The sequence below is a fragment of the Notamacropus eugenii genome, chromosome 5 (assembly GCF_028372415.1).
Source record: "Notamacropus eugenii isolate mMacEug1 chromosome 5, mMacEug1.pri_v2, whole genome shotgun sequence".
Classification (NCBI taxonomy): domain Eukaryota; kingdom Metazoa; phylum Chordata; class Mammalia; order Diprotodontia; family Macropodidae; genus Notamacropus; species Notamacropus eugenii.
In genome coordinates, this window is record NC_092876.1 from 26,176,404 (window position 1) to 26,204,303 (window position 27,900).

At 42.5% G+C, this 27,900-nt stretch overlaps 1 protein-coding gene and 1 long non-coding RNA gene across 2 annotated transcripts in view; one reads left to right on the forward strand and one right to left on the reverse strand.

Moving 5' to 3' along the window:
• Positions 1 to 868: 868 nt before the first annotated feature.
• On the reverse strand, positions 869 to 10,489 carry CXCL17 (C-X-C motif chemokine ligand 17). Its single transcript, XM_072607932.1, has 5 exons — positions 10,300 to 10,489; positions 5,921 to 6,001; positions 2,902 to 3,003; positions 1,139 to 1,247; positions 869 to 1,025 (listed from the first exon to the last, which is right to left on the reverse strand). The coding sequence occupies exons 1-4, from the start codon at positions 10,373 to 10,375 to the stop codon at positions 1,168 to 1,170; spliced, it is 339 nt and encodes a 112-aa protein (XP_072464033.1). The 5' UTR covers positions 10,376 to 10,489; the 3' UTR covers positions 869 to 1,025; positions 1,139 to 1,167.
• Positions 10,490 to 21,929: 11,440 nt separating this feature from the next.
• LOC140503716 (uncharacterized) overlaps positions 21,930 to 27,900 on the forward strand; it is a 51,753-nt gene continuing 45,782 nt past the window's right edge. The window contains exon 1 of the long non-coding RNA XR_011966853.1: positions 21,930 to 27,735. This is a non-coding gene — a long non-coding RNA (uncharacterized lncRNA). The remainder of the gene's footprint in view (positions 27,736 to 27,900) is intronic.

Genomic DNA, 27,900 nt, shown 5'->3' on the forward strand with positions numbered 1-27,900 from the left:
GCCCAACGCTGATCAGGCTCATGACCTGTCCCTTTAAGCCAGCTGGTTTTCCCATTTTGGTGTGGGGCAGCTTACTTTCCCTGGTATTGCCTTGATTGGGGTTGCCTTTGAATTGCCTCTTACCTCTCACAGCTAAACCATTAGTACAGATGATCTCACCTCCACAACATCTTTGACTTCTGGGCCCGCCTCTCTGTGCCCTTGGCCATGTCCCTGATACTGCAACCTTCCTGCTTCTAGCCTTTTCCTGCCCTTTACAGTAGTGCCCCATATCAAGGCTATGCGGTCCTGAAGGTGTCATAAAAAATAGATAGTTTATTACTGGGATTTTTGGAGCAGGCCTGTGATTTTACTGGTGTCAGGAAGTCCTGATGAATAAACTCCCTGTACTAATTCAGATCAGCTCCAACTCAGTCATTTGTAGCCCTGAAGAGTTGTCTGGGACCTAAGAAAAGTAAGTGCTTTACTCCAGAGCACACAAAACCTAGGCCTGCCAGAAGAGGAACCGGGACCCAAGTCTCCTTGACTTTGAGGCAGATGGTGTCATCTCGCCTCACTGCCCATCCTTTAAATCCCATCCAGATGCCAGAGAATCAGTGACTGCTCATTGATTCTATTGTAACCTTCTCTGAAGGGGTCCGACCTCCAGAGGGTTGTGGCTTGGAGAAAACTCAGGCTACTCACTTCTCCTCTCTGGGCATAAGCTACTTTCTCTTTAAATGATAAGGTAGGGCTCCACTATTGCAGGGTCCCTCCCAGATGCCCCTGGTTTTTTCTAACATCTCCCCAGGGTCTGGAGAATTGAGCTGGCGTCTTTGGGCTAAGTGGGAGCTGCCTGGGTTTTAGGAACTGAATCCAACCGCTTCGGTGGGTGAAATGTTCTTGTATTTATTGAAGACCCCAGGGTGCTCCATATTGCTGGTGTAGTGATGAGCAGTCAGGCTGAAGGCTGGGGGAGGCGAGTTTCCGCAGTGATTAGAGACTGCAGGGACTGATGTTTCTTTTCTCTCAGCCACAGCTTGGACCTGTGAAAGCAAGGGCAGAGATAGGGAACGGATCAAGCTGAAGAGTGCCTGAAGTCCACATGACCCTGGGAATATTTTCTGAATTGTAGCAATCTGGGGAAAATGGGGATTACCTTGCTGCCCTTCAGAAGGGACTAAGCTCTTACAAAGGTCCAGCCATTTTCTGCAGCTGACATTGCTTCAGAAACCTGAGGCAGCTTTGTCTCCAGCGTTTCTGATGCCCTAAGCCCAGAAAGGTGAGAGACATGAGGTTAGTTGGGCCCAAGAACTGAATCTGAGGTTTAGAAAGAACGGGATTGGAAGCCAAGAAAGCTGGGCTGGGTTTTACAAAGAAGAAAACCAAGGCCTCTAGTGGTAAGTGACCTGCCCTAGATCACAGGGGCGCTAAGTACCAGAGCCAGCATTTGAACTCAGTGCCCTAAGTTAGGCCATGCTCTGACAATGGTCACAGACCATCACTGGGCTCTTACTCCAAGCTTTCCAGCTGGGAATGTAGGATGGGCTTGTCACAGCTTTCCACCATGACCAGTTGAGGGTCCAGGGTCACCTGATGTGTAGGGACAGGGCTTCAGTGGGGGTCCAGCATTCCTTCATTCTCTAAGTGCCTTTCAGGGCTGCCTAGAGTATCCTGTGGTGAGGTTTGGTGGGAGCAGCCCTCAGGAGAGCTGTCTTCAAAGCTTGCAGGACAATGTGGGAGAGTCTGGGAAGACCTGGGTTTGAATTCTGTCCCTCACACTTCTTGTGTCACCTGGGGTCAGGGCACCATCCTTTCTGAGCCTTGGTTTCTCCAGCTGACCAATACAGCAGTACCCCACACTTCACAGGGCTTTTATGAGGAGAAAAGCGAATTACTACAGAGATGTGTTCTGGCAGGCATCCCTGAGTCCCCCTACTCTCTCATTTAGCCCAGAGATTCTGCATAGGGGGTCCAGGAACTTGGTTGTTTTGTTTTATCTTGATATTTTGATAACTTTTAATAGAATGGGTTTCCACTGTAATCTTGTGTCTTTTATTTTATGCATTTCGTAGCATTGTTCTGAGAAGGGCCCCACCAACTTTGCCAGACTGTCGTCTGTCTGTCAGGACACACGAGATATTTAGAAGCAGCTAAATTTTAGTGACCCTCAGCATTGTGAGTGCTCAAGGTTGTCCTGTTGCTGGTTTTGAACCAGAATGCCTCAGGATCCTCGAAGCCCTGTGAAGGAGGCTAGGGCTGCTGCTTTTACGCTTCCCATTTTATGAGGAGGAAGCAGCCTCTGGGAGGTGGCCACCCAACATGGTCACACTCCTTAGGAGACCAGAGCTGGGACTTGAGCCCAGGGCATGTTGTTTCTTTGGCTCTGTAGTGCCCCTCTGACCACATCATTGTGCTCTAAAGAAGACTGCTTGCTTCCCCGGGCTCAGGGTGATTATTATCCTCACTGGCAGAGAGAAACCGAGGCTCAGAACAGTCAGATGGGAAGTCTATCCTCCTACGGTTGGGGAGTCAGAAGCTTTTGACAGAGTGATTGACATTCAGGGTGTCTCCACCTCCCCTACATGGGGAGGATACAGAGTTAGTCCAAGTGGGTGTCTTCCTTCCTTTCTGTCTTCCCTACCCTTCACCTCTTGCTTGGAGGGGTGGATGGGGCCTGGACGGTATTGGAGGAGGAAGCCTTTGGGAGTCAAAGCACCTGAGTTCCCAACACAGCCACTGTATTGACTGCAGTGTGATCTCCAACAAATTACCTCACCTTGCTGAGCCTCAGTCCTCTTGAGCTCTAAGCTCTTTGAGTCTGTGACTAAGCAGAAATACTCCGTCTTGGGCTCAGTCTTAACTTTGCTGTGTTTATTCTCCTTCCCTCCCAAATGACCCTGTTTTATTTAGACAACTTACGTGATTTTTTCCGTTTGTGTTTAAGGCGGTCACATGGGCAGTGTCTTGTAGGTGACTTGGATACCCGTACCCTCTTTCCTCCATGAGTGTTCTGGAAGATATCTGAAATATCCCCATTTCCCACCCAGGACCCTCAAATTCAGGGTAGGGATAATGGAGAAAAGGATCCTGAGAGTTACAGCTGGAAGGGACCCTCAGGGATTATCTATCCACTCCTCATATAAGGAAACTGAGGCCTGCAGAGAGAAAACTGTTTGGCTAAATTTACACTGGTAATAATTCACAGTGCACATTTGTGTGGGATCAGGGATTTTGATTAGAAGGGACATTAGCAATCATCTAGTTCTTTCCTCACAGCGATCTCCTGGCTGTTCTTCACACAAGACAATTCATCCAGACTCTGGACATCTTCACTGGCTGCCTCCCTTGCCCGGAATGCTCTCTCCTTATCTCTCTCTGCATCCCGGCTTCCCTGGCTTCTTTCAAGGTCCAACCCAAATCTCACAGACTACAAGAAGCCTCTTCAAATCCCCCTTACTTCTAAGGGTCTTCTCTCTGTTGATTCTTTCCAATTTACCCGTTTGGAGCTTGTTTGTGTGTAGCTGTTTATGTGCAGCCTCCCCACTTAGACCAGGAGCTCCTGGAGAGCCTTTCTTTGTAGCCTGAGTGCTCAGCATAATGCCCAGCACGTAGTAGCTGCTCACTACATGCTTGTTGACCTAGCGTCATCGTTTTACAGCTGAGGCACCCGAGAAGGGAAGGAAGAGCCTTACCCAGGGCTGGGCTCCTTGGACCTCTGCTAGTTCTTAAAGCATTTCAACATGGTTTAGAAGGATGTGTTGAAAGAACAAGGGGGGTATTTCCCCTGGTGCAGATACCACTGTGGGGGGGGCATGAACACTGTCTTCAGTGGCTTAAAGGATCACTAGGCAAAGACCACATTTTAGCATTAGGTTCTTTAAAATTCTTGAGTGGATTTCGTTGGTTCCTTGTGTTTCATCCAAAATGCATTGATCTAACTACAGAGAATACTAAATAAAGAATGATGTCTTGAAGAACCTGTGATAGTAGGGGAGAGAGACACATGCAGACAGATCAGATGGTGGTGGCCAGGAGAAGCTGAGATGAACTGCTCCCAGAGATGGATGAAAGAAGCCACTGGCACTGGGGTGGGGCTGGGCCCTGGAGGAAACGCAGTATTCCAGTGGACAGAGGTGGCAGGGAATGCTTTCCAGACCTCTTGAAGGAATGGGCCGCCCAGAGCCAGGGAAGCATAGGATCTGATGGAGTTAGAGCTGGTAGTCTGCTCTGGTCTAGTCTGGTCTGGTTAGAATGCAGTGTGGGAAAGAGGATAGGGGAAAGTGAGGCTGCAAGGACCAAAATACTTGGCAGTGGGCTATTGGGGGACCCTGGAAAGCTTTGGAGAAGGGGAGTAAGACATGGAGTAGGAAAATGTGGGGAGCTGTGTGAAGGCTGGGGAGCAGAGGCTGCGAGGACCTTCAGGGACTGGTCCCTGAGGAGCTGCCTCCGCCCAGCTGTGCCCTGGGCCACCCCCCCCCCCCCTTCCATGGCCTCCCTGGTCACAATAATCAAACCAACTGTCTCCTTTCTGGAAATTCTGTGTCACTGTGTTGTCCCACTGATTGCTCACTGTGCCTGGGGCTTTCCAGACCAAAACAGCCTTCCTGGCCACCACTCTCCAACAAGGACTGTATTTTCCTACTGGGGTGGGGGTGGGGGGAAGAAAGAAACTTCTCTAAAGCACCTGTTGTGCTCCAGGCCCTGTGCTAGCACTTTACAAGTATGACCTCATTTGATCCTCACAGCCCCCCCAGAGGTAGATGTTGTTATTCTCCTTACAGATGGGTTAGGTGAGGCAGACAGAGGTTAAGTCACTTGCCCACGGTCACACAAGTAAAGATCTGAGGCTGACTGACTCCAGACTCTGAGGCACTGAGCTGCCTCTTTTAGAATATAAGCTTCTCCAGGGCCTGGTCTTTGGAGAGCCTGGTAACTAACTGCTTTGTAATTGGTCTCCAGCCCTTTACTTTCTGACTTTCTGGATGCAGCCTTCACACAGCTCCCCGGTTTTCCTGAGTCTTTGGTCTCACCTTATTATCCCCTACTCAGAAGCTGGTCAGGATTCCCCGATGTGTGTGGAAGAAAGTGGAGACTCCTCAACCAAGCACTTGAGGCCACCAACCTACCTTTCCAGCCTCTGTACTTGTGTCCCCAGTGCCAAACAGGGAACCTGGCCTAGAATAAACACTTAACACGCTTTCTCACTCATTCCTTCATCCATTCACGATGTAGCCAAGAACTGGGCTCCTTCAGCCCCTAGGACAAACCTAGAAGTAATGGGGGAAGCTGCAGAGAGGACCTTTCTCCCTCCTTACTATATTAAGCTCAGAATCTGCCTGACAACCATGGCCCTCCCAAAGTGGGAGGGGAGTGTAAGGTTTAGCTGGTACTTCAGCGCTGGAGGTTCTCAAATAAAGACTGAGTGGTCACATACTGTTAGGGGCTGTTGTTAAGGGGATTCCTGTGCAGGTATTTGTGGGCCATACATTAGCCTGAGCTTTCCAGCTGAGATTCTGTGATTCTTGTACTGACAGAGATACATGGAAGAGTGGACAAGTCCCATGGATAAGTCCCTTCCTCTCTCTGGGCATCAGTTTTACCATCCATCATTTGAAGGGGTGACATTGGATTCCTTCTAGCTCTAACAGCTAGAATTTAGAATTGGGAGGATTAGTATATTAGATTGAGAATTGGAAGGAGCTTTAGAGTTCATCTAGTCTTTTGATTCTGTGATGCTCTGGGTCTTGCTCAAGTGGACCCCCAGCACTGTCTGGGACTCTGCTCCTTGGGAAACTGAAATGGTAGCACCCCAACTGTACTAGTAGGACAAAGGGGAAAGGGTGGCAATGAGATAGCTTCTTCCCCTCCCCTCCAGTGCCAAGATGGGCCCAAGGGGGTGAGCCAGGATGATGGCAGGGCTAGAAGTGACATCACTGACCTTTACACAGACACTCCTGCGTTGTGCCCTTAGGATGCCTCTCTGCAGGCAGTTTGTCATCCTTCTGGCTTTCAGCAGCCTCTGTGGGAAGGAAATAGAGGTCACTTTTCAGTGTATTTGGTGGGGAGATTACCAGAACCCTGGAAAATACACTTGATTTGGACTGTGGAGACTTGGGTTCAATAATCATGGGTAAGCTAATCCACAGTTAACAGTTTCTCTGTCCATAAAGTGGAAAAATAAAACTTGCATCCCCTATGTCGGAGCTCAAGTGTGAGGGTCAAAGAAGATAAGTAAAAGCCATCTTGTAGCTCCTAAGCTACTCTTATCAATGTCTGTTCTTATTTCACCTCCTGTCCTATTGCAGGCAGGTTGGGCTGCTCAGTTTTGGAGATGAGAAATGGAACTTTACAGTCTGAATCGAGGAGGAGATGGGGGTTATCTTTTTCTCCAGATTGGTAGACTTTAAAGATTCCAAATCTCTTCCTCTGACCATAAGTGTCTCATAGGAGATTGGTAAACCAGATCTTCCCTTTAATCTCAAGTTGAGCCACCTGGAAGCTGAGTTCAAATTGTAATACAGAGAAATAACCTTTGCATCATATCTGGAGCATTCTCTCCTTTCCACTTTGGCCTTTCTCTGATGCCTTCCTCTTACCCAGGGCTGTTCTGTTCTCTTCTTTGTGATGCCACAACTCACTCACTCTCTCTCTCTCTCTCTCTCTCTCACTCTCTCTCTCTCTCTGTGTCTCTGACAACTGGGGGTGTAAGAAGATCCTAGCTTGAAGCTGGTCCTACAGACGAGGGCTGATGTTGGGCCAAATCCCTCAACAAACCAGCAGGAAGAAAGAGAGGGCAAGAAAACCTGCCTTTCTGCCTAGCACCACAATCTCTTCAACTGCTCACTTGAAGCCCTGGGGATCCTTTTCACTGGAGCCATGACAGCAAAGGCTGGGTGACCACTTCTTGGAGGTGTAGCAGGGCTGTTCTGTCAGATGGCCTTGGGGAGAATAAGCCTTGGAGGGTCTTATCAGCTCTCTTGGCTATAAGCCCAGTTCTTTTGCTGGTACCTTTCAGATGGATAGACTACCTGATTTGATGCCTTCAGGCAAACCTGTTCCCTCTTCTGGTTCCTCTTTTGCCAGTCATATGAGAAGGTGAGGCTCAACGTCTTATCTCACATAATCTCACTGAATCTTTACTTTGGCACTATGATCCCTTTACACCTCACTGATTGCTTCATGATCCCATCCACCACAGCGGGTCTTGTAAATCTTTTCAGCCTTCTTTAAATCTTCCACAGGGGGCCTTCCCTAACCCTTTCAGATGAGAAGCTCATCTCATACTTCACTTAAAAAATAGACAAAAGTCAATTGTGAAATACTTGACTACTCTGTTCAAGACAATTCCAAAGGACCCATGATGAAAAAATGCTCTCCACCTCCCCAGCAAAAACTGATGAACTCTGAATGCATACTGAAGCATACACTTACAATTTTTCATTTTTCTTTTTATCTATATTTTCATTTGGAATATGGCTAATATGGAAATATGTTTTGTGTGATTTCACACGTGTCATTAATATCATATTGCTTGCCATCTCAAGAGGTGGAAGGGGGTAAGTGAGAGGGAGATGATTTGGAACTCGAAATTTTAAAAAGTGAATGTTAAAATTTTTAAAAATATAATTTGGAAAAATTTAATAAAATAAATATAAAATATATCAGAATTAAAAAAAAAGAAAATTGAGATCATTCTGTTACTAGCTCCTGGAAACCAAGAGCTTCCCTTACATCACTCAGATGCCTTGTACCTCTCCTACTTCACCCTTCTTTCACATGAAGACATGACCTGTCTTCTGGCCAAAGCAAACCCCTTTCCATGCTCAAGTGAGACCATTGAGTTCTGTCTTCTGCAGCAGATTGTCCACTGATCTTCAATCTCTCCCTGTCTATTGGCTTCTTCTCTGCTGCTTCCAGACATTGCCCATGTCTCCTTCATCTTCAGAAAAGCCCTTACTTGATCTGTTTATCTCCTCTATAGATCACCCTTTCTCTCCTCCCTTTTGTGGCTTAGCTTCTTGGGAAGGTTGTCCCCAGTTGGTATCTTCTTCCCTTTCACTTTCTTCTTGTGGCTTCCAATTTCATCATTCCACTGAAAGTGCTGTCTCCAGTCATCAGTTAATGTTCACCCTCACCTTTGCTGATCTCCCTGCAGCCTTTGACATTGTCAGTCACTGTTTTTGGATATTCTCTTTCCCTAGGTTTTCATAACACTTGCTTCCTCCTGGTTCTGCTCTTCCCTCTATGATTTCTCCTTTCCTTTGCTAGATCTTCATACATGTCCCAGAGGTCTGGCCCAGGACTCTGAACTGGAATCTCTTCTTTCTGTACTTCTTTGCTTGGTGATCTCATCAGTTTCCATGGATTCAATTCTCATCTCTATGCAGATGATTCAGATCTGCTTGTCCAACCCTAACATCTCCTGATCGCCAGTCTTATAACTCTGACTGCCTATTGGACATCTCAAATTGGATGCCCAATAGATGTCTTTTTCAAAAAATTAGTTTATGTAAAGGATTTTTCTTTGCATCACCATAGCTTACCTCCTCTCAGAGTAATTTTTAAATAACAAATAGTATTTTAAGACAAAAAAAGAAAATGAGGGAAAAATTAACATAACTGATTATTTAAAAAGTCTAAAAATATGTGCAATGTGCGATACTCCCATTGATGTCTTAAACTCAGCATGTCTAAAACTGATGTCATCTCTCTCTTCTCCATGTGCCTCTTCCTGACTTCCTTGTTACTATCTAGGATGCCATTATCTTCCCAGTCCTTCAGGCTGGCAATGCAGGAGTCATCCTGAACTCCTCACTATTTCTAGCCCCAGTTCTAATCACTGTCCTGTCCTGTCAGTTCTACCATTGCAACATTTCAAATATGCCCCCTTCTCTCCTGCCTACCTTGGAAACCCTCATCACCTCACACCTGGATTATTGCAATAACCTGCTGGTTGTCTCCCTGCCTCCAGTCTCCCTGCTCCAGCCCATCCTCCATTTTAGCTGCCAAAATGATTTTCCATGTCACTCCCACCCCACTCACTAATCTCCAGGATCAAATAAAAGATCCTTTGTTTGCTGTTCAAAGCCCTCACAACCTAGCCTCCTCCTTACTTTTTGGTCTCCTCATAGCTTACTCCTTTTCCACATGCTCTGTGATCCAACAACACTGGCCTCCTGGCTGTTCCTCATGCCTCTGGATTCTAGTCTCTTTACGACAACTTCTATGTGACGTTGGACAAGACATCTTGACTCTTAAGATGTGAGAGGTGGGAGAAAACTTAGACCATAGAACATGGTGTGTCTGAACTGGGAGACACCTTGAAACAGTAATATCCGAGCTGGAAGGGAGCAGAGCACACAGAATATGGGATGTCAGGTCTGGCCCTTCCATCCTTGATTTGGTAGGGCACAAGTATTTTTCCGAATGGAGTAGATCTGCTTGAAAGAGGCTCACGTTCTCTCCAATTGCTCATAAGAAGCTTCTGAGGCAGTGTGGTCAAGTTGGCAGTGCAGCCCAATCCTTGCTGACTCTCCAAAACTGGGTTATTGTACATTTAAGCCTTAGGCAGATCTGCTTAGGAGTGGAAAAGAGGGGTCCTCCTTGCCTTCTCACCCCACAGAGAGGCCATAATCAAGGGATGGGTTGCCTCCTTCTTTGAACCAAAGTAGAGGCCTTCATAGGTTTCAGATAAAGAAAGAGGCTCGGAAGAGAGATAACAAATGACTTGTCTAAGGTAACAGAGTTGAAATATAAAACGTAGATTTTAAAGCTAAAAGGGATATTAGCAATCACATCAGCACCCCACCCCCAACCATTCTCCCATGCTCATTTTGCAGGTAAGGAAAAGTAACTGGGGTGGAGGACAATTTTACACAAGATCACAGTCCTAGTTAGTGGATAAAGCATCAGGACTAGGGGCCTCTGCTGTCTTCTGCTAAATAAATACATTCCTTCTTCATGAAACATGGAGTGGCAGAGCCTCCTGGGCTGTAGAGAGTGCCTAGTCTCATACTTTAGTTTTACTTTGTTAACAGGTCCAGAAAGAGAGGAATGAAAATGACCAATTTTAAGGGGAGACTCAGGATGAAAACCTGGATCTTCTGAGTCCCAATCTAGTTCTGTCCCTGAATCAAGCTTGGACCGGGAAGGCTGGGTAGTGTACTCCGGGAAGCCGGAGCCTTTGAGAGGGGCTCAGAACCTGGCATGTGGGCACCCTGAGAAATTTAGAGCCCCCCAATCTTGACTTTGCCTTCTCTTCTAATGGGGCACCCAGAAACTTCTTTCTCTGTCACCTGGAAAACTGGTTTCATTTACCTGCTTTGCTGCTGAAGAAGGTAATGGACAGTGGCAGCAGCAGCAGCAACAGGACAGAGAAGACGGGGGCTCTCATTTTGCTGGTGGTCCTACTGGTCCTTGAATCCAGGGTGTGGGAGTTGGGTTCCAGATGAAGAGGAAGCTGGCTCAGGTGTGGGTTAATAGGTGTGGTGGCCTGCTCTTTAATCCTAGGCAAGTCTTCTCATTGGAGGAGCAGAGTGGCTTGGAGGGTGGTATGAAGCTGATATTCAGGTTACAGGTGAGACTAAGTGATTTCCTGGAATCTAGGAAGCAAAAGTGATTAAACAAAGGAAAGAAAACAATGTTAAGAGCTCAAGTAAGCAAGTGACAACTTGGCCTCAAACCCAAGTCTCCCAGAGGGTTCTCACTCCTCGACTCTTGTGAACTAGACTTTCTCCCTCCAGTCTCCATTTCCTTGTTATAGTGATAGATGCCCTTTCCCCAGTTGAATGGCCAACAGAGGAGAAATGGCAGAAGTGGAAGGCATGGCACCTCTTCTCTGCCTGTGCCTTCCTTGGGTGCCCCTTCAAATGGAAAGAATCCTTGGTTGAGAACTGGGGTTGGGGGTAATGGCCTAATGTGCTTTGCTGTTCTGTTGGTACTTCAGACCTGACATATTCAAATAGGGCACATCTTCCCCAAACCACCCTGTTTCGGCTGCGGACTCTACTATCCTCCAAGTTGCCACAACACCCTAATCATTAGAGAGAGACAGGGGCCTGGACTTGGAGGCAGGAAAATCCTGCCCCACATACTAGCCTGCTGTGTGAACTTGGGCAATCACTTAACCTCTCTGGTCCTCAGTTTCCCCATCTGTAAAAGTAAGGGGTTGAACTTATGATTTTCAAGGTCCTAAATCTATGGTCCTGAACATTCTCTCTCCCAGACTTCACTTATTCAGTCAGTTACCAAATCTTGCTGTCCCTTCCTTCATAGTATTTCTTAAAACACTCCCTTCTTTCTACACACAAGCTAATTGCCCTTGTTGGGGCCCTTATCATCTCTTGCCTTGACTGTTATAGCTATTACAGCTTCCTGCTTGGTGTCATTGCTTCAAGTTTCTTCTTCCAATCTATCTTCACAGAGGTGCCACAATCACTACTTTCAGACACAGGCTAGTCAACCTGTGCCATGTGCCACATTATTCCCTTACTGAAGAACCTTCAGTGGCTTTCTATTGTTTCTGAGATAAAATCTGAACTCTGTGGCTTGTCATTTAGAGCCATTCTCAGGCTTTCTCTAACCTGTCCCTTAGACCTTATGTCATGGAACTCTTCCTTTTCATAGACTTGATGGTGCAATTGGACTAGCTTACTAAACTGTTCTTCAGAGGTGCCATTCTATCTTCTGACGCCTTGTGTTGGCTTCTCACAATGTTGTCCCTCCACATTTCTGCTTCTCCAAGTCTTGATCTTCCTCTGGGGCTCAGCTCACCAGACATCTCTTCTAGTTTTTAGTGTTCCTGCTCCTTTCAAATTACACATCTCTGATTTAGACTTCTGGGAGCCAAGATGGTGAAGTAAACAGTAAGTACTCTCATTCTCCCTTTTTGACCTTGAAAAGCCAGAGAATATTTTTCCCAGGAAGAATCCTGGAATAGTGGAGCCAACAGAAAGGGTACAGCAGTCTTTTAGCTCAGGAGGTGAGGGAGAGAGTCCCTCTTGCTGTGGCTGATGAGAATCAGTACAGGATGGAAGGCTTCCCAGTAAGCCAGCAGCAAGCTGACCACCAGGAGATCCTGAGCCCCAGGGTCATGGAACTGGCAAGTGTTAACGTCAGGACCCTAGACATGTCTTTGCGCAGCCAGGAGAATCAGCAGATATCAGCATGGACAGGAATCCACCAGGAGCTGAGCCTGCCTGTGCTCTAGCTCAGCTCTAGGGGAGAAGGAGACCTCCAGTGGCCAGACCACCCCTTGCCTACATCTCATGCCGTGAGCTTCAGTGTAACCCTGGGGAAACACAGAAAAACTGCACCTGGCCTTGGCACACATCAGCCAGCTCCAGCTCAGCACCAGATAAGCTACAGCATTATGTAGCTTCCAGCTGCCAGAACCAGAGGCCATAGCACACAAAGCTAGTAACTAGGCCCCTAGCCCCTGGCACAAGAAGCATGGAACAGAGTCCCCTCTACCCCAGAAGCAGAGATACACTTTAAAAGCCAGGAAAAAGGCAATTACAATGAGCAAAAAGCCAATTAGAAAAGCAAAGACCACAGATTTTTTTTATTATGGGGACAGGGAAGATCAAAATATGAATTCAGAAGAGGACAGGGTTGACACTATATCTGCATCTGAAGCCTCAAAAAGGAATATGAACTGATCTCAAGTCCAAAAAGCATTATTGGAAGAACTCAAGAAGAATTTTAAAAGTCAAATTAGAGATGTAGAAGAAAATTTGATCAATTCTTTTAAAAATACAATTGACAAAATGGAAAAAAAAAATCCACTGAAGAAAGCAACTCATTAAAAAGTAAAAGTGGCCAAATGGATAGAGAAGTACAAAACCTACCTGGAGAAAATAACTCCTTAAAAAGTAAAATTGGCCAAATGGAAAAGGAGGTACAAAAAACTAACTGAAGAGAACAATTTGTTAAAAATTAGAATTGGACAAGTAGAAGCTAATAACTCTGTGAGGCATCAAGAAGCAACTAAAATCTAAAGAATGAAAAAATAGAAGAAAATGTAAAATGCCTCATTGGAAAAACAACTGACCCAGAAAATAGATCCAGGAGAGATAATCTAAAAATTATTGGTCTACCAGAAAGTCATGATGAAAAAAAAGTCTGGACAGTATCTTCTAAGAAATCACCAAGAAAAACTGTCCTGAGGTCCTAGAACCAGAGGGTAAAATAGTCATTGAAAGAATCCACCAATAACTTCCTGAAAGAAACCACAAATTGAAAGTGCCAAGGAATATTGTAGCCAAATTCCAGAATTGTCAGGTCAAGGAGAAAATACAAGGAGCTAGAAAGAAACAATTCAAATATCATGGAACTACAGTCAGGATCACATAGGACCTTGCAGCTTCTACATTAAAAGATCAGAGGCATTGAAATATGATATTCTGTAAGGTGAAGGAGGTTGGACTACAACCAAGGATTGATTACCCTGAAAAACTGAGCATAATCTTTCAGGCAAGGAGGACATTCAATGAAATAATGGACTTCCAGACCTTCCTGATGAAAAAGCTCAATGGAAAATTTGATCTTCAAATACAAGAGTCAAGAGAAGCATGAAAAGGTAAACAGGAAAAAAACCCCATGTTATTTAATAAGGGCAAACTGTTTACATCCCAATATGAGAGGATGGTACTTAAAAATCTTGAGAATTGTATCTTTATAAGACGTTTAAAAGAGATATACATAGACAAAGGGTGTGGGTATAAATTGACTGAAGTGATGATAAAAAAACCTAATTTAAGGGGTACAAAGGGATTGTAAGGGGAGAAGAGGAAAGGAGGAGGCAGAAAAGGGTAAATTACATTACATGAAAAGACACAAAAACATTATAGTAGAGGGAAAGAAGGGAGGGAGATGAGCAGTATTTGAACTTTACTGTCATTGGATTTGGTTCAAGGAGGTAATAACATACTCAGTTAAGTATAGAAATATAGCTTACTCTACAGTCAGTAGGAGGGGGAAGGGGAAAGAAAAGGGAGAGGAGCTGATAGAAGAGAGAAAAGATTAAGGAGGTGGTATTCGAAAGCAAAACTTTTGTTTTTATTGCCTTCTTTTCCCCCAATTTATTTATTTTTAGTTTTCACCATTCGTTTCCATAAATTTTAAATTTTCTCCCATTTCTTCCCCAAGACGGGGAGGGCATGCAATCTGATATGAGCTCTACACTTACATTCCTATTAAACACATTTTCACATTAGTCATGTTGCACAGAAGAATTATAACAAAGTAGAAAAACCATGAAAAAGAAAACAAAACATAAAAGAAAAGAAAATAGTCTGCTTCGCTCTGCATTTCAACTCCATAGTTCTTTCTCTGGATGTGGATGGCATTTTCCATCATGAGTCCTTTGGAATTGTTTTAGGCTCTTGCATTGCTGAGAAGGGCTAAGTTTATCAAATACCAGTCATCAGACACTGTGGCTATTTCTGTGAATAATGTTCTCCTGGTTCTACTCACTTCACTCAGCATCAGTTCGTAGAAGTCTTTCCAGGATAAGTCTTTCCACTTGTTCATCATTTCTTATAGCACAATAGTATCCCATTACATTCATATACCACCACTTGTTCAGTCATTCCCCTGTTGATGGACATCCTCTCAATTTCCAGTTCTTGGCCACCACAAAAAGAGCTGCTATAAATATTTTTGTACATGTGGGTCCTTTTCCATTTTTACGATCTCTTTGGGATACAGCCTTAGAAGCAAGTCAAAGGGTATGGACATTTTTATAGCCCTTTGGGCATAGCTTCAAATTGCTCTCCAGAATGGCTGGATCAGCTCACAGCTCCACCAACAATGAATTAGTATACCAACTCTCCCACATCCTCTCCAGCATTTATCATTTTCCTGTTGTGTCATGTTAGCCAATTTGATAGGTGTGATGTGGCGCCTCAGAGTTGTTTTGATTTGCATCTCTCTAATCAATAGTGATTTAGAGCATTTTTTCATATAACTATAGATAGCTTTAATTTCTTCCTCTGAAAATTGCCTGTTCGTATCTTTTGACCATTTATTAATTGGGGAATAATTTGTATTCTTGTAAATTTCACTCAATTCTGTATATATTTTAGAAATGAGGCCTTTTTCAGGACACTAGGTATAAAAGTTCTTTCCCAATGTTCTGCTTCCCTCCTAATCTTGGTTGCATTGGCTTTGTTTGGGCAAAAACTTTTAAATTTAATGTAATCAAAATTATCCATTTCACATTTCATGATGTTCTATATTTTTGTTTGGCCATAAATACCTCCATTCTCCATAAATCTGACAGATAAACTTCCTTGCTCCCCTAATTTGTTTATAGTATCAACCTTTATACCTAAATTGTGTACCCACTTGGACTTTATTTTGGTATACAGTGTCAGATGCAGGTCTATGCCCTGTTTCTGCCATACTATTTTCCAGTTTTCCCAGCAGTTTTTGTAAATCAAAGCAAAATTCTTTTAAGGAGGAGTAATGTTAATGCAGGGTTAATGGTGGGTTAAAGATCTTTCCCACCCATTAATTGGCCTTGATACCTTTTGTTAATTTCTATTGAGGCACTGGGTCAGAGGGTCATACTCTTCGGCTCTGGAAAGCGTATATATACTGTGAGGTGAGGTTTTACTTTGGAGCTTATTCATTAAAAGTGGTCCTTTGGCCAGATGAGACTCTGCGAAGCCACTAAGGAGCCCCCCGGCTTTGAAAAGCCAGATGTTGGTGCTTCTCTCTGTCTGATAATTATGTATGTATGTAATGATCAGGGAGTTGGATCTCTCTGTTGATCTGTGATGTATGTATCACTTACTGCCAGACAGTTGGAAGCCCTATTGGTTGGTTGATCTTTGTTTCCTTGTCTGTTTTCTTTGAAGTTCAGGGTACTGCCTTTCCCCCTGAACTAAGTAAATGATTAAAGTAGATTGTTGACCCCTTGAAAGTTTCCTTTTAGAAAAGCACATCTAAGAACCTGTACAGCAGGCCCTCCTGTGTGTGCTGGGGTTCTTACTGTTACAGGAGGGTAAAGGAGAAGGGAGAAATAAAAGCAAAAATGGGAGGGGGGGATTGGATGGAGAGAAAGATGCAAATAGTAATCATAACTGTGAATGTGAATGGGATGAACTCTCCCATAAAATGGAAGTGGATAGCATAATGGATTAAAAACCATAATCCTACAATATGTTGTTTACAAGAAACACATTTGAAGCAGGGACACACACAGGGTAAAGGTAAAAAGGCTGGAGTAGAATATATTATGCTTCAGCTGAATTAAAAAAGCAGGTGTAGCAATCTGAATCTCATACAAAACAAAAGCAAAAACAGATCCAATCAAAAGAGATAAGGAAGGAAGCTATATCCTGCTAAACGGCACCATAGTTAATGACATAATATCATTACTAAACTTATATGCACCAAGTGGTATAGTATCCAAATTTTTAGAGGAGAAGTTAAGGGAGTTACAGGAAGACAGCAAAACTATACTAGTGGGGGACCTCAGCCTCCCTCTCTCCAAACTTGATAAATGTAACCGCAAAATAAGGAAGAAAGAAGTTAAGGAGGTGAATAGAATTTTAGAAAAGGTAGATATGATAGACCTCAGGAGAAAATTGAATAGAAAGGAATATACCTTTTTCTCAGTGGTACATTGCACCTACACAAAAATTGACCATGTATTAGGGCATAAAAACCTCACAATCAGAAAGGCAGAAATATTAAATGCATCCTTTTCAGATCATGATGCAACAAAAGTTATATGTAACAAAATTACTCATCTCTGTGTAAGAGTTTGGTCGGGGGTCATCAATGGAGGATGAAGTGATTGGCCTGGGCTGCTGTGGATCAATTGGAAATGAGTTGGTTGCCTGGACTGTGGGTACCACCTCTTTGCTCTGGTTTATAAAAATTAAGATCACCTTAAGAGCTAGCCTTTTCCCCTTTCCTCCTTTTTGGGAAAACACCATAGAGCAACAGGGATGAAGATGACTGTTTACAGCCTGTGCCTGTAAACAGTCTCTGATCATCACCCTGGGTGCAGGTAATGGTTTACTTGGGGCTGTGACAAATGGCAGTTTCCAAAGCCTTTACCCTCAGCCCAAGAGGGGAGATCTTGAATTTTGGTTAGTGGTGGGGCTGGGGGGAGATTTTCTAGAGAATTTCTAATTCCTGGGCAGTACTAGTTTCCTGGCATTGTCCAAGAGAATCCAGGAATCCAGTCTCCGGGACAGAAGGGGGAGTTCTCAGGAAAGATCAGCCTATTGGGATCATACATACCCTTCTCCACCCATTGGAGGTCAATGGGGGTCATTTCCCCTGCCCAGGAATCTTCAGGGGCTCTCTCATTCCTGTTTGCCATTTAAAACTGTTCATGGTTTGCCTCCAGCCAGTCTCTTAGGCTACCTTACTTCTCATGTACTCTGGCCCAGGGGTTTGTCACCTTTTTGGGTCCTGGACCCCTCTGGCATTCAGTCTGGTGAAGTCTATGAATCCTCTCTCAGAATCATGTCTTTAAATGCAAAATAGAAAAATGCATAGAGTTCCTAAGGAAACTTAGTTCATGGAAAATACAAAACAAGTTCTCAGATCCAGACAAGATTCCTTGCTCTGCACAATCTCCAAATAAACCTGCTTGAGGCTCTCTCCATTGGACTCCACCCCATTCTGCACAAACTGTTCCATCTACTTCACAAATGCCTCTTGGAATCTCAGCTGCCCTAAACACCACACCCTTCAAGAGGCCTCTCCTGGTCCCCTTCCCTGTCCCCCAAACTGCATTTTCTAGTATATATTCTCATTCACTTCCCTGTGAATGCCCCCCTAGGAGGTATTGCACACTCCTAGGCAAGACTGGATCACTTTTGTATTTGTGTCCTGGGTCCCTGACGTGTAGAAAGCATTTAGAAATACTTGTTGACTGATTGAAGAGCTGTAAGAGATTAGGTTGCAGTCTTTGAGAATCTGGCCCCTGCTCTTACGTGAGTCATTTGGACGGTGCAGGTTTCATGGGAAGGGAGGTGCCTCTTTGGGAGCTTAGAGTAGTACTTCCTCTAAATCTGAAAGTCTTTGCCAGGTTCCTGGGGGGTAAAGTGGGGCTCACAAGCATTTGGGGAGGGTGCCTCCTTAGCAGTCTTTCAGAAGGGAGTTTGAGCAGTAGTGTGTTGCCCTGAATCTAGCAGCTTGTGATGGGCCTGGGTAGAAGACAGGACTTACTGGAGAGGGAAGAGGATTGATTTGATTGTCTATAAGCTGTGGTAGTCTTTTAGGGGTTTTTCTACATTGTTTGCGTAGGTGGGATGAAATCAAGGATAATCTTGTATCTGTCCAGAAGTGTAAGACTATTCTCTTAGCCATGTCTGTGGGGACTTAAAAGGTGTATGTCACTGTTCTAAGTTTTGGGGTTCCATATTCCATCTCTCAGTCCCACTAGCAAATCAGGTTCCCCAAGGGCACAACTGGTTGTAGACTCTGGCATCCTTATTCCATTTCCCACTGTCCTTGGTATGCCAGGTTCCCAGAACAAAGTCACATTTGAGCAAAGTTATACTCTGAGGGGTTGAAGTATCCTTCTAAGACTTTTGGCTCAGTTCCTTCTTCTGTTACATTTTCTCCCCAAATAATTGCCAATGATCAGAGATGAATTGTTTGTCCTTTAGTCTTGAAGAGGACCATGACATCAGGAAGATGGTGCCATGAAAGTTTATTCATAAACTTTGAGTGAGGGAGGGCTATGCAAAGTCATAACCTCACATTCTCCTCTGGAGCCATGTGGGTCCAGTGGCCGGATATGGATCAGGGCCACTAATCCATGGCCCAGGATGAGGTGGGAGACCTTGGCCTTTTAATGCCAAGTGATGAATTATTTAGCCAATTCCTGCCAATCAGCTTTTACAAAAGGAAACACATTCCTGTAACCCATATGAACTCTAGGAGCCTTTATTCTAAGTACAGTTTTTCTGGCAAGTTGGGTTCTTAGAACAAGGCACAATCTTGCGGGGTCCTAGAGGTTTTAGGACTTCTGAGAGATTCAGCTCTGATGCCAACTCTTTCAGTTCAGGTTCCATTTGGGGATGAAATGAGGCCCTTGTAAGTCATTGAATATTTACAAGAGGAGGTTGACTTTGCCCTAACTCAGCAGGGACCTATGCAACAAGAATATATTGGCACTGAGGTTCTTTGGATGTAGACCCTAACTTCCACCCCCTTGTCTCCTTATGGAAACATATCTGGTCAATAGATCATCAGGGAATAGAGACTCACATGATCTTACGCAGTGGCATCAAACTGAAATGGGAATGGAGGCCACTGAAACATATAGAAGGATCCCTGTGAGCCTCATATTGTCTTAGAAAACCATGTATTAATATTATCTGTTTTTTTATTTTTATTTTTAAAAAACATTTTTCAATTACATCTTTAATTTTAATGTTCAGTTCCAAATTCTTTCCCTCCCTTCATCCCCTGACCCACCCATTGAGAAGGCAAGAGACGTGATTCCCATTACACATGTGAAGTCATGCCAAACATATTTCCACATTAGCCATATGGGAAAACAGCAAGAAAAATTAAGAAAATGAAAATTACATGCTTCATTCTGCACTTGGAGTTTATTTTTCTCTCTGGAGGCAGAAAGCATTTTTCCTCAGGAGACATTTGGAACTGTCTTGGATCACTGTATCCATCAGAGTGCTAAATCTTTCACAGTTGGTCATCGTTTCAATATCGCTTTTACTGTGTACAGTGTTCTCCTGGTTCTGCTCACTTAACTTTGTGTTAGCTTAGACAATTCCCTAGTTACATTTTAATCTGGTTCAGGCTGACCCCTCTGATCTTATGCCCCCCTGCTATGACTGAAAGGTCCATGTGACTGGGATTTTCTCATGCTGCTCCCCCCCTTGATGATCAGGAGGCTATGTCAGGGAAGCTTGGGTCACCCAGGTCCCAGGCCCAGGGGCAACCTTTTCTTGTTTTAGGTGAACCCCCTTTATGTTGGGAGGGGAGAAAGGAGGTATATAAGGAAGATGCTGGACCTATCATACCAGAGGAGTTGGGGATCTCTCTAATGCTATTGACTTGGTCTCCTTTCTAGAGCATTCTCAATCATCAATGATTAGGATTATTTAACCAATGAGCCAACGAACATCAATTAGCTTATACCAAGAAATATTTGCTTAGAAGTTATAGCAAGAAGAGGTACACAAAGTTGCCACCCTTCCTACCCCCACCCTCACCCCACCACCAAGCTAGGGGCATATTCTTGGTGGTACCACCTTGGTCCCTGGACCCCACTAAGCTCATCTCTGAATGTGCTGATGGAGTAAGTTGCTCCCTTGCTGACAAAAACCAGCATTTCAGTGTTGAGCCACTGCTAGAATGGGTCCTACATATTGTTCAGGTTTTCATTTCTCCCTGGGCTCAGTTGCCTGCTGTTAGTTCCTGGACTCCCAGTCCTCTCCTGACTTTTCTAAGCTCACATGGTCACAGCTAGTCTATTACATCCTTTGCGTAAGGCAGGAAAGAATGGCCATAATATGGGATAGAGACAACAACAGGACCATGTGCTCATGGCTGTGGTCCAGGTGTGAGAGTGCTGAAGTTTCTTCCCAGCCTGGAGGCCTACAGCAGCTAGCTTCCTCGATTGATGGATGCCACCAGGCAGGAAATAAAGCAAAATCGAGTCTTTGAGGCCTTTTGTATGTATTCCTGCTTGAAAACAATCCAAAAGCCTTTCCTTACCACAGTGTAAGTAGACCACAGACAGCTATAGATTTCCAGGACCCTCTATCACATAGACCTGGAAGCAACTTCACCAGAAAGTCACCTCATTAAATCACCCTTCCCCACCTGGTGAAAGGAGGGGCATCACTGTGAGGATCCCACTGGCAATGGCCCTAATGGCCCTAATGACCCTGTGCCCTGGGTGCCCTGAAGCCTGCTCTTCTAGGTAAAGCCTGGGAGTATCACCCAGGTTCAATACATTCTGTCCACCCTGCCCCAGCAGCTGCAAACTACCCCAGCCTCAGCATGTTTGGCCGCTGTGGGGAGGGGAAAGGTAAATGGATCAGGCCATTCTCTGAGCCTTGTCACCAAGAATTATCACTACTGGGAAGGCCCTGGCATCAGCTACTTCAACCCCTATGCAAGCACTCCCAGCACCCAGCTGCTGCCTGGGAGAATCCACATGCCTTTGGAAGGCCTGAAGTGACACTATGAGGTGGGAAGCCAGACAGCCTCTACTCTTGGTAAGTACTTGGTAAGAACTTCTGTTCTGGTTGCAGAAATGTACCAGCGTTTATAATTTATGGCAAGCTATTTTATCTCTATTTGACCCATTTCCTAATTTGTAAAAGGAAAAATAATAATGGTTGTTGTCGTGGATCAAAATGATATAATGATTGTAAAGGGCTTAACCCAATGACTGGTATATGCTAGACACAACATTATTATGATCTTCTAATTTAATGTAATCACTCCATATCTGATAACTTGGAGTGGTTTTGAAACATACCAAAAGTCATAAAATCAATAATTTCCATGTGTGATCATTTGGAAATGCAATTTATGTCACCTGAAGTTTATTGTTCATGGTATTATACTATATTTCTAAATTGCATTTCTAAAATTGTCTTAAATTGTAAAATTTGAGAGATTATTGTGAGGTAGAAATGGTGTTAGACAAAGCAATTTTTAATCTGAATTTTGTTGCACATGAATTTGGTCCTTAAATAGATGTGAAATTTTTTTTGGATATTTTGAGATTGTTAACATTTAATAAGATATATTTGATTGTAAACAGGTAATAATAATGATAATAATATTATATATTACATATAATAATATAATATATAATAATATTTAACATGTTATAATATAATTATATACTATATAATTATGTAATATATAATACATATTATATAATTATATGATATAGTATATACATATATATAATATAGAATGATTATGTAATGATAATAATATTTACTATTACTATTTTCCATTTGAAAGTCTTGGCTATTATGAAAATCTACAAGGTGGTTTAGGGTTGTAGTTTCAACATATTAATGATGAAATAAATTATTTTCTGCACAAAGTGATTTAGAAATTCATTTATCTAAATTGATAGTGATTTGTTTCAAGTTTTAAATGCGTAATATTGTTTAGGGTATTGTTATGTGTAATTTGGTAAACAATTGTATCAGCTGTTGTTGAAAAAGCAATTTCTCTCATAATCTAGGAGTTAGATTAAGAACTATAAGAATAAATAGTTAGGATAAACTTCCAAGTTTTGTCTATATTTAAGAGGAACTTTCACCTTAAAGTCTTTTCAACTCTGTGCAAGAGTTTTCGGTATTATGGAATTCCTACCAAGTGAGTGGAAATCTTTGCGCAAAATAGGATTATGACTTTTAAGCCTGTTTCTTCTAAGGATGTGTGTGTGTGTGTGTATCTCTATCCATCTATCTATCTATCCATCCATCTATCTATCTATCTATCTATCTATCTATCTATCTATCTATCTATCTATCTACCTATCTGTATGTTAATTTGAAGGTTTGTGTACTACCACATTCACTGTCTGTGTGAGATTCAAGAATGTGCTTATTGTCTTAATTTCTAGTGATATATTAAAGGACAAAGAAAAGACAAGACACTGAGTAAATTTTTAAAGGTCTGATAAACTTTGTTATTGCGATAAAGCTAATTTAAATTGGGTATGTTCTTCTTGGCTTATAAAAGCTGAATATCCTCCCCATTATAAACACCTTTTTGATGAAGGAATTTTGAGATATCTAGGAATTCTTTAATAACCAGACATTTAGTTTGTTATAATACTTTGGGAATTTATTTATGTTTCTTAAGGATATTTTACACCAACTTAGTTTTAATGAATTCCAGTTTAAAGGTTTATTTTTGTTTTAAGGTAGAAAAGAGATATTTATCATTTTGGAAGTTTCCAACTAATTTTCTTCATAAAAGTTTAGTGATTATTCCTCTTAAATCAGTCTAAAAAATTTTTTTAGGAATGCTTTTATAGGAATGTTTTATAAAAAATCTCTTGCGTGATCTTTAGGTCTACTAAAATTTCATTTGCAAGATAATTTATTGCTAAGTTACTACAATGAGCTGTTAAAGCAGAAGAGATCTTGCTGTTTTGATCTTAATTTGTAGTTATCCCCAAGGAAGAGTTAAGTTAGTGTTTGAACTTGTCCCATGTATAAGATTCAATTCCTGTAACGTCCCATTCTTCCAGGGTGAAAATAATTAGAGAAGGATAAACAAGTTTGTGAAACAAGGATGTAAATCTATCAATTTGTGAGGTCAAAATCAGGAACCTCTTTGTTTCTGTTAAGGCATGGGATTCCAGTACAGAGAGTTATATTAGTGAAGAGTAGTAATTTATAAGCAGTCTTGTGTTAACTTAGTGGGAAATCTAATATTATTAGATTTAATTGGAATTAGAACATGTGCAGAAATTTATGCAAACTGCTTAAGACTCACCTTAAGATGTTCCCATTGTTTAATGGTATTCTAAGAACTGCAGTATTTTTCTGTGATCAATCTCTTGCTGTTCCCAATGTGAGATTAAATACTTAGTATCTATGATGTGTGATTCTTGAGAGCTGAACTCACCTGAAGCTCTGATTGCGGCAGCTTGCTATTCAAGACTTTACGAGGCTGCAATTTACTATTGTTTTGAGTTTTAATTACAGGGATAGTTGTCTGAATTGTCATGAAGCCAATAGTAGAATGGCACGTGCTGCAGGCTGAGAACTGCTAAAGATGGATTTCTGTGCTTGGGAAGAGATTTTAGGGCAACCTCGGACATGGGCTAGGTAAGATCCTCCTGACTCCATTTCCTAACTGTGTTATTTCTGTTCTGAAAAGGAAAATTACCCACCTGATTAATCCTGAGCTTTGCTTTTAACATCTTGTAGCTGCATGAGCGATTGTCACATATGACTTATCCCTGGAATCAAACAGAGCTAAGGAAGATTTTTCCCTTCTGTTTTGCTATATGACATTGTTGTAACTATGTCTCTCTTTTTCCTTTTATAGCAAATTTCTGTAGAAATATATAATCAAGAAGTTCTGTAAGTATAATACTAAATTTGTTAAATAATAGATGGAAATTGGAACATCCCTGAGTCACTACAATAGGGTGCAAGAATGAATAGTGTACAATTTTAACTTACATTTGTGGTCAAATTGGTTGGTTGGTTGTTGTCCTTCATTCTTGAAGAGGACCAAAATGATATCACCATGATAAACTCAAGTTTCAATATGTCTGACTGTGACTGATCAGGCCAAATGAGCTCGGAATGCTCTACCACAGATTGGGCACAGATAGTCCATGTGAACATCTGAGCATGGATACTCCAAATTTGCACATCCTACCTTTACTTTGTGCTATCTCAAATCTGCTTTGCTCATAGAGCACAGCACCCTTTCTGATGTGGGCATGCCATGCTGAGCAGTCTTGGGCCATTGTCTCCCATGTTGCACAGTCAAATACACAGTTCTTGAGAGAGACCTTGAGAGTGTTCTTGTATCGTTTCTTCTGATCACCATGTGATCGCCTGCCCCATGTGAGTTCTCCATCTTTTTGGCAAGTGTACATTTTACATTCAAACAACATGGCCAATGTCCATCAGAGTTGTGCTCTTTGAAACATAGTTTGAATGCATGGCAGTTTAGTTCGAGTAAGGACCTCAGTGTCTGGTACCTTATCCTTCCAGGTGATCTTTAAAATCTTCCTAAGACAGTTCAAATGGAAGTGATTCAGTTTCCTGGCATGGCACTGGTAGACTGTCCAGGTTTCACAGGCATACAACAATGAGGTCAGCACAATGGCTCTATAGACCTTTAGTTTGGTAGTCAGTCTAATATCTCTTCTCTCCCATACTTTTCTTTGGAGCTTCCCAAACACTGAGCTAAGTCTGGCAATGCGTGCATCATCCTCATTGTCAATGTGTACATCCCTGAAAAGTACACTACCAGGGTAAATGAACTTATCCACAGCATTCAAAACTTCTCCATTTATTGTAACCAATGGTTGCACATATGGATGGTGTGGTGGTGGCTGATGAAGCACTTGTATTTCTTGGTGTTAATTATTAGGCCAAAATTAGCACAGGCAGCAGAGAATTGATCCATACTTTGTTGTATCTCAGCTTCAGAGGCTGCATTGAGTCCACAGTCATCTGCAAACAGAAAATCATGCACCAACACTCCATCCACTTTGGTCTTGACTTGTAGCCTTTTCAAACTAAAGAATTTACCATCAGTATGGTAGTTGACCTTGATGCCTTGTTCATTCTCATTGAAAGCATTTGACAACATGGCTGAAAACATCATGCTCAAAAGCATGGGAGCAAGAACACAGCCCTGTTTCACTCCATTGGTGACTGGGAAGGCACAAGAGCTTTGTCCATTATCCAGAACTCAGACAAACATGCCGTCATAAAATTGATGTACAATATTGATGAACTTCTCTGGGCAGCCAAATAATAATGGTCAAGTGCCAATATAGGGATAACATCCTCCTAAGGAGGATGTGATTAGACCAAGTAGTAAGACAAAGATGTAATGTGATAGATTTCTAATTAAATGGAAGAGTAAATTTTGAGGGAAAGCAACAGGATTAGACTGTTTCCTCTAAGAATTATATACACGTATATATGATTGGGTTCCAAAATTTATCTATCATAGATATTCAAACTTCAACCATGTTTTGGTAATGTTTTCAAAATTGGATTTTTACACATATTATATGGATAATGGTAAAGTGGTCATGTTCCTATTATTAAAGCATATGTCTGATAATTTTAAAAGGCAGAAGAGCTCATTTTATGGTTGGACCCACAAATTTTAAAAGGTTTTTCTACCAGGTATAGAATTTAGGTAAGGACAGAAATAGCACATGATATATAAACTGAAATTCCCTGAAGTTTCAAAACTGGAGAACCACATTTAAATGATTTTACTAATTTATTCTAAGCCAGAATTATCTAGGAACTTCTAGATCTGAACCAGAGAAGCAGAACTCCATTTTAGAAATGTCCTGAGAATAAAACCTATTGTTCAAGAAAGGCTGTCTAGGGACCAGGTAGCTACATGAGACATTGAGGACTCAAAAGTTGCCGCTTAAAAAGATCTTGAGAATAGGTTATTGGGATATAAGGGGATGATTGTATTGATTTGTATGGTTCATGTTTAAGTTTTCTTGGTTATCTTGGTGATATGTAAATCTTCCTTCTCAAAACTAGTCTATAGTGAGCCCTCTAATCTATACCTGACTTAATGTAATTATGCAGTTATTGGGAACTGTGAAAAAACTTTGTTGTATTGTTTGAACCTGCATGACTGGGAAACTGAACCATTTCTATGTGCCTTCAGCCAATGAGCTATATTATGCTGTTTTCTCTCAATTGTCAACTCCTATGTCTTCTAAGGGTCCCTAGCAGGTCTTTCTGACTACTCCCACAGCTGCCAACTTGTGAATGTAGACTCCTGGATCATCTGAAGATGCCCACTTCAAGTCTCTTCCCACTCTCTGAGGAAGAGTGAAGTTTTCCCATGCCTTCCTTGGTCTGGAGGTGGCGCCTTTTGGTGCACCCTTGACCGAAAGGAGGAGAATATGAACCCTTCCCCAAACCATTTTGAACCCCTAAGACCTGAGAAAGGCCTGAAAACCTGGATTGGCCAATCAGGAGAAAGACATTTTGTCCCACTCTGAGTTTAACTTACTATAATGCCTTGCATGCACCTGCATAACAGACATGCTTGGCTTTGCTCTCTGGGTGAACCCCAAATGCCCCTTCCTGTGTCATCAGTCTGGATGAAGCCAATCAGGAGCATTCTTCTGTTTATGAATGCCCAGGGCAGGATGCCTTGAATAGGACACTATCTTGAATAATGGGACTTTTTCCTGTCTTAGTATTTTATGGGTGTGTGTTAAGCTATGCTATGTTATGCTATATACATATACACACCCATATTCATGTTGATGATAAAAGAAACACAGACATCCTGAATCTATCCATCATTTCAATCTACACCTTGACATTCTCTTATTGTATTTACAATCCATCCAATTAAGATATTCCTTTCTCATATTATGGTTAACCCATATAGAGACTATAATTTTGGCTGACACAGGCATCCTGAGCAAGGAGGAGAGGGAAATTGAGTTAAGAGGGAATTACTCTGAAAATACAAGGTCCCCTTTGTCTGTCTGTTCTTGGGCCCATTTCTACAATGAGCCCCAATGTGTATCTTTATATGCTCAATCTACCAGCTTTGACAGAAATAAACATGCACGTGCAGCCTAATCTTGTTAATCTTTCTTAGAATGAACTCAGTAATGGTTAACACATGCTGTCCCACAAAATGCTTGTTGACTGGTGTTTAAAATGTTGGTTGATATCGAAAATGTTAAATAAATGTTAATGGAATTGAAATCTGATTTTCAGAAAAGTCCATGAACTGGATTTCTTTGCTTAGATGATGAATCTGGGGGCAAAGGGGAAAAATGCACCAAGGCTTCCCAATCAGATGGAGAAAGCAGGTCTCTAGGGGCTGATAGGATTGGGAAAGAATAGAGCTGGGAGGGAAATGAAGGCCTCAGAGGTTCGAACTGAAGGGATTTTAGAACACAAAAGAGAATATGTCGCAGCTGGAAGAAGCCCTTGAAATGGAAACTTTCAGAGCTTGGGATGTCCTTAGGACTTGGAACATCGAAAGTCAGAGCTGGAAGTGACCCTCGGACAGGTATTATTGGAGCTGGGAGAGGCCCTGCAAATGTGTTGTCTGACTTGTGCACTTGATAGATTAGGAAACTGAAGCTCAGAGAGGTGGGAACTGGCCCAGGAGCTGCATTGTTGTTGAATTGTTCAGTCATCGTCTGGCTCTTTGTGACCCATGGACCCTGGCACA

Coding starts and splice junctions, on each gene's coding strand:
- CXCL17 (XM_072607932.1), bottom strand. CDS start 10,375: ATGAGAGCCCCCGTCTTCTCTGTCCTGTTGCTGCTGCTGCTGCCACTG. Junction 6,002..10,299: donor CTTCTTCAGCAGCAAAGCAG/GTAAATGAAACC, acceptor TCCTTCCCACAG/AGGCTGCTGAAAGCCAGAAG. Junction 1,248..2,901: donor ACACAAACGGAAAAAATCAC/GTAAGTTGTCTA, acceptor TTCTGGGCTTAG/GGCATCAGAAACGCTGGAGA.